Source organism: Lepidochelys kempii, chromosome 23 (genome assembly GCF_965140285.1).
Source record: "Lepidochelys kempii isolate rLepKem1 chromosome 23, rLepKem1.hap1, whole genome shotgun sequence".
NCBI lineage: Eukaryota > Metazoa > Chordata > Testudines > Cheloniidae > Lepidochelys > Lepidochelys kempii.
Genome location: NC_136402.1, coordinates 17644348 through 17656572, shown reverse-complemented (window position 1 = coordinate 17656572; position 12225 = coordinate 17644348). Strand labels below are relative to the sequence as shown.

Here is a 12225-nt window from a genome sequence, read left to right as displayed (position 1 = left end):
GGGGCCAGAGAAGGTAGCGGGGGCCTAGGGTCGATGAGGGAGGTGGGGGTGGTCAGCTGGAGGCCCAGGGCCAGAGGAGGCACAGGGGGTGGTAAGGCCAGAACCCGTTGCTGAATGGCCGAAGCCCAGGGCTGAACCCCAACCCATCACCCCCGCGAGGGTGGTGAACTCACTGACTGCCCCCTGCTCCTTTTGTGTTTGTCTCTCCAAAGGGTGGCAGGGCCCAGCCCCTGCTGGCGGCCCCAGAGGAGGGGCCCCTGCTTTGCCCCCCATCACTCCCCATGAGAAAAGCCCCTGGTGGCTGCATTTGAGAAACACTGAGGCCTGGCTCCCAGCGCCCCAGCTCTAATCACTATACCCCACTCCCCTCCCAGAGCTGGGGATGGAACCCAGGAGTCCTGGCTCCCCGCACCTCCCCCACCCTCTCTACTACATGAGTCTCCCGTTGCTGTTGTTCCAATCACATTCTGCTCTTTCCAGTTCCTCCCCACAGGTTCCAGGCAAAGTCAGGGTCCTGTGACTTCCCCATGGGGCAGATGTCTCACCCGTGCCGCTCGGCCCTTCCCCCAGGCCCCAGCCATGCTATCCCCAGGAGTAGGCCAGGGAGGGAGACAGGCAACCTGGGTCAGTTCCTCCTCCCCAAAGCAGGCCTCTCAGTCTCCCTACGGCCCCGGGTAGCCCTGCTCTGTGTCATACATCTGGCATGAAAACCAAGGCCTTGATCTCTCTGCAGACCCTGTTCCACAGAGCTGAGGATGGATCTCCAGTGTCCTGGCCAAATCCAGATGGAGATCCAGATTTAGGGCTCCCTAAATCCCTGTGTCATTGAGATACAGAGAACGCCTTCCCTTCCTGCCCTCCAGTCCTTTGCGGTGGTGTTATGTGTGGCTGTTCCCCACCTGCCCTACCCCAGAGGTGGCTGCATCTCAGTGCCAGGTGAGCCATCCGCATGTACGGAAATGCCTGATATTAATGCCCTGGTCACAGCAGAATTGCACCTGGCATATGTGAGGAGGTTAGTCTCCGTTGCAGGTCATTTTCTGACCACCGGGAGGTGCACACAGCTGACAGGGTCGGGAGGGGAGAGGATCCCAGAAAGGGCAGGGGAAGCAGCTGGTCCCCAAGAAGGGCTGGATACTGACACGCTGAGCCCCGCTCCCCCCAGCTGTGGGGCAGGCAGGGACAGGCCTTGGGCACTTGGCAGAGACACCCTGACACCCATCCCCAGGAAGCCAGAGGGCTCAGAGAAGGGGAAGGAAACAACCCAGCACAAAACTGCCCACAAACGTATAGCAAAAACTTCACAGGAAGGGCTCGCCCGGCGCTGAGATGCAGCCACCTCTGGGGAAAGGCACACGGGGGAACAGCCACACATAACACCCCACGGAGATGGCTCGCCTGGCACTGAGATGCAGCCACCTCTGGGGAAGGGCACACGGGGGAACAGCGGCACATAAAGCCCCACAGAGATGGCTCGCCTGGCACTGAGATGCAGCCACCTCTGGCGCTGTTCCCAGCGGCCCAGCCCCAAAGGTTGGGGAGATTCCTGGCTGGGGCTGGGCGGGATCCCCCAGGTGAGGCTGCGCCCGGACGCCTGGGTTCTCTCCCCTCGCTGGCGGCCAGCCAGGCTCAGGTCTGGGCTCGCCCAGCCGGCCCGTTGGGGGGCGGGGACCTCAACTTCCTCTTCAGTCTGCTCGGTCCTGCGCCCTCGATCCGGCCACGGGGCAGCCGCTCCGCAGCATGAGCAGCCGGGCCGAGACGCTGCGGGCGTTCCTGGGCGCCGAGCCCGGGCCGGGCCGCCTGGGCCAGGAGTTCCAGGTGAGGCCGGGCCGCGGGGGGAGCCGAGCCACCGCGCCACCCCAGCTCCCCGGGGAATCCCTCCCCCAGCAGGGAGAGAACCCAGGAGTCCTGGTTCCTGCCCCCCCTCTAACCCCTAGAGCCCACTCCCCTCCCAGAGCCGGGGAGAGAACCCAGGAGTCCTGGCTCCCCGCTCTAACCCACTAACTTCGACTCCCCTCCCAGAGCCGGGGAGAGAACCCAGGAGTCCTGGCTCCCCGCTCTAACCCACTAACTTCGACTCCCCTCCCAGAGCCGGGGAGAGAACCCAGGAGTCCTGGCTCCCCGCTCTAACCCACTAACTCCGACTCCCCTCCCAGAGCCGGGGAGAGAACCCAGGAGTCCTGGCTCCCAGCCCCCTGCTCTAACCCACTAACCGCCACTTCTCTCCCAGAGTTAGGGAGAGAACCCAGGAGTCCTGGCTCCCCCAACCACTGGACCCTACTCCCCTCCCAGAGCTGGGAAGAGAACCCAGGAGTCCTGGCTCCCAGGCCCCTCTGCTCTAAGGCACTGGACTCCACAGTGCCCTCCCGGAGCTGCGCATAGAACCCAGGCGTCCTGACACCCTCCGCTCATCTCCAGCTCAAATTTCTGTTTGTAATCATTGATCTGGGGTCTGGGTTTAACTTTCGATTGCTGCCGCCCTAGACAGAGTTAACTCGTCACCTGCCGGCCAGCAAGAGTCAGAGCGCTGCAGGGAGCCCGGACGCCTGGGTCCTCTCCCGGCTCTGGGAGGGGAGTGGGGGCTAGTGGGTTAGAGCAGGGGCGGCTGGGAGCCAGGACTCCTGGGTTCTTTCCCCGGCTCTGGGAGGGATGTGGGGGCTAATGGGTTAGAGCAGGGGGGGCTGGGAGCCAGGACTCCTGGGTTCTTTCCCCCGCTCTGGGAAGGGAGCAGGGTCTAGTGGTTAGAGCTGGACGCCCTGGGCTGATCCTATGAGATGCTATTGGAAGTCTGAGGTTCTGGGTTCCTTGGTGGGTGGCTGGCTGCGTCCCCCATCACTGCCGGTCGTAGCCCCCGGCCCTGCTGCCTGGGGCATTGCAAGTTTTCATGCCGGGGACAAGGCAGAGCCGAGAAATGGCGAAATCCAGCCAATAGCTGCCTTGGCTTTACCCACAGGATTCCTGCATCACCAGCATCCCTGTGGGCCCTGGACCTGGGTACAGCACTTAGCAGAGCCTCCTGGCAGCCAGGGCCAGGCGCTGGGGGGCGCCGTGCTGTGGGGAGCAGGGGGCTTGATGGGGGTGCTCTCCCCTGGCAGCCAGGGCCAGGCGCTGGGGGGCGCCGTGCTGTGGGGAGCAGGGGGCTTGACGGGGGTGCTCTCCCCTGGCAGCCGGGGCCAGGCGCTGGGGGGCGCCGTGCTGTGGGGAGCAGGGGGCTTGACGGGGGTGCTCTCCCCTGGCAGCCAGGGCCAGGCGCTGGGGGGCACCGTGCTGTGGGGAGCAGGGGGCTTGACGGGGGTGCTCTCCCCTGGCAGCCGGGGCCAGGCGCTGGGGGGCACCGTGCTGTGGGGAGCAGGGGGCTTGACGGGGGTGCTCTCCCCTGGCAGCCAGGGCCAGGCGCTGGGGGGTACCGTGCTGTGGGGAGCAGGGGGCTTGACGGGGATGCTCTCCCCTGGCAGCCAGGGCCAGGCGCTGGGGGGCACCGTGCTGTGGGGAGCAGGGGGCTTGATGGGGGTGCTCTCCCCTGGCAGCCAGGGCCAGGCGCTGGGGGGCGCCGTGCTGTGGGGAGCAGGGGGGTGATGGGGGTGCTCTCCCCTGGCAGCCAGGGCCAGGCGCTGGGGGGTGCCATGCTGTGGGGAGCAGGGGGCTTGATGGGGGTGCTCTCCCCTGGCAGCCAGGGCCAGGCGCTGGGGGGCGCCATGCTGTGGGGAGCAGGGGGCTTGACGGGGATGCTCTCCCCTGGCAGCCAGGGCCAGGCGCTGGGGGGCGCCGTGCTGTGGGGAGCAGGGGGCTTGATGGGGGTGCTCTCCCCTGGCAGCCAGGGCCAGGCGCTGGGGGGTGCCATGCAGCAGGGGGCTGGGCAGGGGGCGCTCTCCCCTGGCAGTCAGTGCTGGCCTGAAATCGTTAGTGGGTGCGATTAATTTGGAGGTGCCTGTCCGAGGAAACAGACAACCTGAGCCCTGTAGGGTCATTACGTTTCGCCTCCATCTTTCCTCCCCGCATGAAGTGGGGTGACCCAGCAAATTCCCAGCCGGTGGATGCACTCCAGGTACGTTCCCCAGTGCTTCTTCCTGCAAACGTTTGTCACAGCCTGGCCGTTCCTGGCTGCCTTGCCCCAGAAGTGGATGCATCTCAGCCCTGGGCAAGGAACCACTGCATATAGATGGTCAAGAGCTTGGGAATCCAGTGGAAATCAGCCATTGGGTCTGAGCTATTGATTCGGTCTGAAGGAAATTCCCAGAGTAGAGAATATTCTCTGGCTTGTGTTACTAGCAATCAGGGCATTAAACTGAAGTGAAATTGAGAGGGAAACCCAAACACGGCATCCACTTTCCCCTTTTTGTTTCACTTCTCCCAGCCCGAGCCCTTGTTCTAACCACCGGACCCCCTCTCCTCCCAGAGCCAGGAGAGAACCCAGGAGTCCTGGCTCCCAGCCCCAGCCCCCGTTCTAACCACCAGACCCCCTCTCCTCCCAGAGCCAGGAGAGAACCCAGGAGTCCTGGCTCCCAGCCCCAGCCCCCGTTCTAACCACCAGACCCCCTCTCCTCCCAGAGCCAGGAGAGAACCCAGGAGTCCTGGCTCCCAGCCCCAGCCCCCGTTCTAACCACCAGACCCCCTCTCCTCCCAGAGCCAGGAGAGAACCCAGGAGTCCTGGCTCCCAGCCCCAGCCCCCGTTCTAACCGCCAGACCCCCTCTCCTCCCAGAGCCAGGAGAGAACCCAGGAGTCCTGGCTCCCAGCCCCAGCCCCCGTTCTAAACGCCAGACCCCCTCTCCTCCCAGAGCCAGGAGAGAACCCAGGAGTCCTGGCTCCCAGCCCCAGCCCCCGTTCTAACCGCCAGACCCCCTCTCCTCCCAGAGCCAGGAGAGAACCCAGGAGTCCTGGCTCCCAGCCCCAGCCCCCGTTCTAACCGCCAGACCCCCTCTCCTCCCAGAGCCAGGAGAGAACCCAGGAGTCCTGGCTCCCAGCCCCAGCCCCCGTTCTAACCGCCAGACCCCCTCTCCTCCCAGAGCCAGGAGAGAACCCAGGAGTCCTGGCTCCCAGCCCCAGCCCCCGTTCTAACCGCCAGACTCCCTCTCCTCCCAGAGCCAGGAGAGAACCCAGGAGTCCTGGCTCCCAGCCCCAGCCCCCGTTCTAACCGCCAGACCCCCTCTCCTCCCAGAGCCAGGGAGAGAACCCAGGAGTCCTGGCTCCCAGCCCCAGCCCCCGTTCTAACCACCAGGCCCCCTCTCCTCCCAGAGCCAGGAGAGAACCCAGGAGTCCTGGCTCCCAGCCCCAGCCCCCGTTCTAACCACCAGGCCCCCTCTCCTCCCAGAGCCAGGAGAGAACCCAGGAGTCCTGGCTCCCAGCCCCAGCCCCCGTTCTAACCGCCAGACCCCCTCTCCTCCCAGAGCCAGGAGAGAACCCAGGAGTCCTGGCTCCCAGCCCCAGCCCCCGTTCTAACCACCAGACCCCCTCTCCTCCCAGAGCCAGGAGAGAACCCAGGAGTCCTGGCTCCCAGCCCCAGCCCCCGTTCTAACCGCCAGACCCCCTCTCCTCCCAGAGCCAGGAGAGAACCCAGGAGTCCTGGCTCCCAGCCCCAGCCCCCGTTCTAACCACCAGACCCCCTCTCCTCCCAGAGCCAGGAGAGAACCCAGGAGTCCTGGCTCCCAGCCCCCGTTCTAACCACCAGACCCCCTCTCCTCCCAGAGCCAGGAGAGAACCCAGGAGTCCTGGCTCCCAGCCCCCGTTCTAACCACCAGACCCCCTCTCCTCCCAGAGCCAGGAGAGAACCCAGGAGTCCTGGCTCCCAGCCCCAGCCCCCGTTCTAACCGCCAGACCCCCTCTCCTCCCAGAGCCAGGGAGAGAACCCAGGAGTCCTGGCTCCCAGCCCCAGCCCCCGTTCTAACCACCAGACCCCCTCTCCTCCCAGAGCCAGGGAGAGAACCCAGGAGTCCTGGCTCCCAGCCCCAGCCCCCGTTCTAACCGCCAGACCCCCTCTCCTCCCAGAGCCAGGGAGAGAACCCAGGAGTCCTGGCTCCCAGCCCCAGCCCCCGTTCTAACCGCCAGACCCCCTCTCCTCCCAGAGCCAGGAGAGAACCCAGGAGTCCTGGCTCCCAGCCCCAGCCCCCGTTCTAACCGCCAGACCCCCTCTCCTCCCAGAGCCAGGAGAGAACCCAGGAGTCCTGGCTCCCAGCCCCAGCCCCCGTTCTAACCGCCAGACCCCCTCTCCTCCCAGAGCCAGGGAGAGAACCCAGGAGTCCTGGCTCCCAGCCCCAGCCCCCGTTCTAACCACCAGACCCCCTCTCCTCCCAGAGCCAGGAGAGAACCCAGGAGTCCTGGCTCCCAGCCCCCGTTCTAACCACCAGACCCCCTCTCCTCCCAGAGCCAGGAGAGAACCCAGGAGTCCTGGCTCCCAGCCCCAGCCCCCGTTCTAACCGCCAGACCCCCTCTCCTCCCAGAGCCAGGGAGAGAACCCAGGAGTCCTGGCTCCCAGCCCCAGCCCCCGTTCTAACCACCAGACCCCCTCTCCTCCCAGAGCCAGGGAGAGAACCCAGGAGTCCTGGCTCCCAGCCCCAGCCCCCGTTCTAACCGCCAGACCCCCTCTCCTCCCAGAGCCAGGAGAGAACCCAGGAGTCCTGGCTCCCAGCCCCAGCCCCCGTTCTAACCGCCAGACCCCCTCTCCTCCCAGAGCCAGGAGAGAACCCAGGAGTCCTGGCTCCCAGCCCCAGCCCCCGTTCTAACCGCCAGACCCCCTCTCCTCCCAGAGCCAGGGAGAGAACCCAGGAGTCCTGGCTCCCAGCCCCAGCCCCCGTTCTAACCGCCAGACCCCCTCTCCTCCCAGAGCCAGGGAGAGAACCCAGGAGTCCGGGCTCCCAGCCTCAGCCCCCGTTCTAACCACCAGACCCCCCTCTCCTCCCAGAGCCGGGGAGAGAAGCCAGACGGGAAGGGAAGTGGGAGATTCAGTAAGGATGGCCCCTTCTGGTAACTCTCGGTGGCTGTTCCCAGCTGCCCCACCCCAGAGTTGGCTGCATCTCAGCGCCGGGCGAGCCCTTCCAGTCACACTCTCAGCTAGTCCTTCGCATAACTGCAGCCTGGGAGCAGAAGAGGCCGGAAAATTGTCAGAAATTCATCTCCATTGAGTCCTGGTGCCGGTTCAAATAGCCCCTGTGTTGAGCAGGCACCAAATGCAAATTTCCCCCTATCACCGTGGCTTGAGCATGTGAAATAACCCCTTCTATGCCGGCAGCTGCCTCAGGCCGTCACAAACCACACGGCTTGCATGCCGCGCTGAGATGCAGCCACCTCTGGGGTGGGGCAGCTGGGGAACAACTGCACATCACACCACACTGGGGTGGCTCGCTCAGTGCTGAGATGCAGCCACCTCTGGGGCAGGCCACCCAGGGAGCAGCCAGGCATAGCACCGGGTAGGGATAGCTTGCCTGGCACTGAGATGCAGCTATTTCTGGGGAGTGGCAAAGTTCAAAGGTTGTCACAGTTTAAGAGTATAAAACAGCAGAAAGTGCTTTGTATAGCCTAGAACTAAGAAGCAGGACTCCTGGGTTCCATCCTCAGCTCTGGGAGTGGTGTGGGGTGTAGCAGATTAGATCAGGGTGGGGCTGGGAGCCAGGACTCCTGGGTTCTCTGTGCCACCTTGGCCAGGTTCTGCCACAGCTCGGTGCCTCAGTTTCCCCTGTGGCTGTCCAGAGTCGTGCTGGGAGTGAGTCAGGTGGGGAGGGTTAATTCTGTGCAGCTTCGCACTGGCCCATCCTCCCCTCCGACATGGAAATGAATTTTCCAGAAGGGACTTTGTTCCCTTGTCTCTCGCCTGGCTCCGGCGGCTGATTTGTTATATAAATGTAGCCCAGAACAAATCCCAGCTTCCTCCAGGGTGGGGCCAGGCAGAGGGGGAAGGGAAAGCGAGGGGAACCGGCACCCCTTAGTGGGGAAAGGCCCCGTGCCCCATTCCCTGCCCCCTGAGCCAGCCACTCCCTTTATTAAATCCCCATCTCATATTCCAGACTTAGTTACAGCTGACTGGGTCTAGAGATCGGCTTGGCTCGCCCGGTGCTCTGATGCAGCCACCTCTGGGGAGGGGCAGCTGAGGAACAGCTGCGCATAACGCCACACAGGACTGCTTGCCGGCTCTGCTCCCTTGCCCAGCACAGGGGCTGCTCACCAGCCCTGTCCAGCAGAGCTGAAGTGAAAAGCAGAAGCTGCGCCATGGGATTAGGCAGCCCTGGGAACTGAAAACATGGATGGATCCTGAAAGTGAAGGCAACGATGCGAGGAAATGGGCCTCTCTAGGGGGCGCCATGCTGTGGGGCGTGAGGTGGGAGGCTCTGCAGGGGGCGCTCTTCCCTAGCAGTCAGGGCTGGGCGTTGGGGGGCGCTGTGTCTGCAGAGCGGGGGGCTGGGCAGGGGGCTCTCCCCCCCGGCGGGCAGGGCTGGGCCCTGGGGGGGTGCCTTTTGAAGTCTCAGTCCTGGCTGCTGACGGTGAGTTTCCTGGCCGGGGAAGATCTGCCATTCCCGTAGCAAAGAAGAGAGCTGGGGTCTGCTGGTCAAACTCCCTCCCCAATCCCCCCTCTCTCTGCACCCCACATGGCGAACATTTCCCCTGCGCACCCTTCATCCAGGGCTCTGGCCCTCCCGTCGTCCCCCGCTGGGTACAAATCGGGGGATCCACCCCGCAGGGAAGCCGCCAACATCCCAGTTTTCTCCCTTTGGCCTGCAGCCGGCGGGGCACAATGCGGGGCGGGGGGACCTCTGTTGGCCGGAGAGTTCGGAAGCTGCCGGAGCGTCTCCCCTCCGGATCCCGCCCCTCAGGGTCTCTCTTTTCCCTCGGTCCTTTTGGAAATTAAAATACCAAACCTGGGGAATGAATTACCAAAAACTTTGTGATTTAGCCCAATCCGTCATTGGCTACCTGGGCCGCTCAGCTCCTGCTCTTTCTCCTTCCCCCACCCCACCAAAGCTCTCGGGGGCGGGGGGAACCCGCGGAAATGAACGTCAAAAACTTCCTCATAATGAAAGAAACTTTTATCCGCTGCGAAGCTGCAGAACCTGCCTGTCTCCTGCCACCATCTTCGCTCCACACCTGCTTCTCTGCAGCCGCGGGAGACAAAACGGCCCCAGCATGGAGCGCCGGGCCGGAGCTGGAGCCGTGGCCGCTGGCGAGCTCCTGGCTGAGAACTGCCAGCTCCTGGCGTCCAATGTAACCCTCCTCCGCCCCCCGCAATACCCCGCCAGTGAAATACTGACCCAGCCATTCCTCTGCCCTGGGGCTGCAGGTAGCTGGGGCCCCCTAGAGCCCAACCCCCTGAGTCAGTCAGTCCCTCCATTCCTGACACCCAGCCCCCCCTGCTCTAACCACCAGACCCCACTCTCCTCCCAGAACCGGGGAGAGAACCCAGGAGTCCTGGCTCCCAGCCCCCCCCGCTCTCACCCACCAGACTCCCCTCCCCTCCCAGAGCCGAAGAGAGAACCCAGGAGTCCTGGCTCCCACCCCTGCCCCCGTTCTAACCCACCAGACCCCACTCCCCTCCCAGCGCCAGGGAGAGAACCCAGGAGTCCGGGCTCTCATTCTGGAAGCAACTCCTGCACGGATTAACTCTCCTTGGAGGGTTGTTCCGTGGCAGGGGCGGGTTTTTGTCTCCCGCCCGTTCCAGGGTGGGCGTGGGTGTGCTCACAGTGGGGCCCAGAGCCGGCAGAACCGGCCTGCTCCCAAAATAAACCTGACTCAAGTGCTCAGGAATGATCATCCCTGTGCGAGCCGTCTCTGTGCCGCGTTACGTGCAGCCGTTTCCCCCGCTGCCCCACCCCGCCCCAGAGGTGGCTGCATCTCAGTGCCGGGCGAGTCAGCCCCCCCATGGCTCTTACCTTTGGAGTTTGGGGGTGCTGGGAAGTCTGAGTTTGGGAAAGGGGCTGAGGTCACAGGGAACGGGGTGCTGTATACTTGAGTATTAGGGAGTCAGGGCATTAGCTGTGGGGCTCACAGAGCTATCGGCTGCTGGGGTGCTCTCTCAGTGTCCCTGCTTAACCCCGTCTTCTCCACAGCCTCCTAATCCCCCTCCTGTCCCCTCTCTCCACCCAGGACATCAAGGCCCGAGCCAGCGCCTTCCGGCAGCAACAGGGGTTCTCCGCAGAGGTCGGGGCCAGGAAAGAGAACATCAAGAAGAATCGGTACAAAGACATCCTGCCATGTGAGTGTGGGAGGGGGTTGCTGGCACTGGAGTGTGCAACGTTATGTGCGGCTGTTTCCCCCAGCTGCCCCACCACAGAGCTGGCTGCATCTCAGCTCCAGGGGAGCTGTCCCCTGTGATGTTATATGCAGCTGTTCCCCCAACTGCCCCGCCCCAGAGCTGGCTGCATCTCTGCGCCAGGTGAGCCGTTCCTGGGCAGCGTTATGTGTGGCTGTTTCCCCCCAGCTGCCCCACCCCAGAGCTGGCTGCATCTCAGGGTTGGGCTTAGTAGATTCCCAGATTCCCAGGCCAGAAGCGACCACTGTGAGTGTCTCGTCTCACCCCCTGTATCCCACAGGCCAGAGAACGGCCCCAAAGTAATTCCCGCAGCAGAACCTTTAGAAGAGCCCCCCAGCTTGATGTAAAAACAACCAGAGGTGGAGACTCCACTGCGCCCCTCGGGAAACGGGCCCCGTGGTTAATTCCGCTCACTGGCCACAATGGGCCCCTTACTCCCAGGCTGAATTTGTCAATCCCTCCCTCTCTCCCCGGCAGACGATCAGACCCGGGTCGTTGTGAATCTCTGCACGGACGAAGGGCAGACGGACTATATCAACGCCAGTTTCATCCAGGTAACCCCCGCCCTCCGCAGCAGGGGCACTCGCCCCTCGCACCAGTGCTGGCCCCACCGACCCAGGGCAGCACTAGGGGCTGCTGGGCTGCAGGGGGTGGATGGGGGGGGCGCCAGGCTGCATTGGGGGGCTGCAGGGGGCGGATGGGGGGACTCAGCAGGGGGCACCGGGCTGGGGGGGGTGGATGGGGGGTCTCAGCAGGGGGTGCCGGGCTGCAGGGGTGGATGGGGGGGCTCAGCAGGGGCCGCTGGGCTGCAGGGGGCGGATGGGGGGGGCACCAGGCTGCATTGGGGGGCTCAGCAGGGGGCGCTGGGCTGCAGGGGGTGGATGGGGGTCTCAGCAGGGGGCGCTGGGCTGCAGGGGGTGAATGGGGGGGCTCAGCAGGGGGCACGGGGCTGGGGGGGTAAGCAAGGCACACGTGCTGCGGGGGGGGGTTCAGTGGGAGGCACTGCCCTGCAGGTGGCGGGTGACTTATTTCCCCCCTTTGTCTCCTGCCAGTGGGCGAATAACAAGAGATGCTACATCGCGACCCAGGGGCCGCTGCCTCACACCGTCCTGGATTTCTGGCGCATGATTTGGGAGTACGGGGTGAAGGTGGGTGTAACGCTTCTCGAGGGCCCAGGCCTGGCAGTCACCTGCTCACCCCCGTAGCTGGGTGCCAGCACCCGGACACCCCCGGCCGTTCAGCCACCCAAACATGCTCCTCTGAGCTGGGCCCAGATCCTGTACCCCTAAAGATGCAGTGTGTACCCCAAACACCCCTTGCTCCTGGTGGGATTTCCTCTGCAAACGAACCCAGGAAGAGGATTTCTCTCGCCTTGAATGCTCTCTTCCGCTATCTGTGAACTGTCCCAGCTTGGCTGACTCCCGGCGGAGCACGAAATCTTCTCTCCTGGTTTGCTATCAAATAAGACATGAGGCATTTCTCGGGGGGAAGAGGGCAGGGGGATAGGCAAAGTATGTTGTCTGGCATCATTTCGATTTGCCGAATCGGGGAAAAATGTTTGCCATTTGAATTTGGAACAGTTCGTCGTCGGGGCCAAATTTCAGTAGAATTTGAGGAATTAGCAAATTTCGGTGCCGTTTTTATTCTGCTACGAACGCGACGCATCCCGCACGTTGCTCAGACAGGCATAACTGAACCGTTCCTATACGTGCCGGCGTACCCCTTGTGTTTGCAGGCCACGGTGCGTGCCGATGGGCCTTGTCCACACCTCCAGCATTGCGATTTACGGATCCACAGTTTGCAATTTCCACACCACCGCCAGGGATCGGCTGCAGGGACACTCGCGTGGGTGCCGGTTCTCCGTTGCGTGTGGCCCAGCCTGAGGGTGGCGTGGGATCGGTGCCGTGACCTTTCGTGCGGAGAGGCCGGTTTCCCTCCGTAGGTCGTCCTTCTGCAAGTTCCTTTAGCCACTCGCGTTTCTCCAGGGATGTTC

The 12225-nt window shown here is 63.8% G+C and overlaps 1 protein-coding gene across 1 annotated transcript in view; it reads left to right on the top strand.

Annotated features, from left to right (window-relative positions):
• The first annotated feature begins 1674 nt into the window (after positions 1-1674).
• Positions 1675-12225, top strand: part of PTPN18 (protein tyrosine phosphatase non-receptor type 18) — a 20928-nt gene continuing 10377 nt past the window's right edge. Inside the window, 4 exon segments of the mRNA XM_073321436.1 lie at positions 1675-1818; positions 10067-10175; positions 10710-10786; positions 11285-11380. Coding sequence (XP_073177537.1) covers positions 1741-1818; positions 10067-10175; positions 10710-10786; positions 11285-11380 — 360 coding nt within the window. The 5' untranslated portion in view covers positions 1675-1740.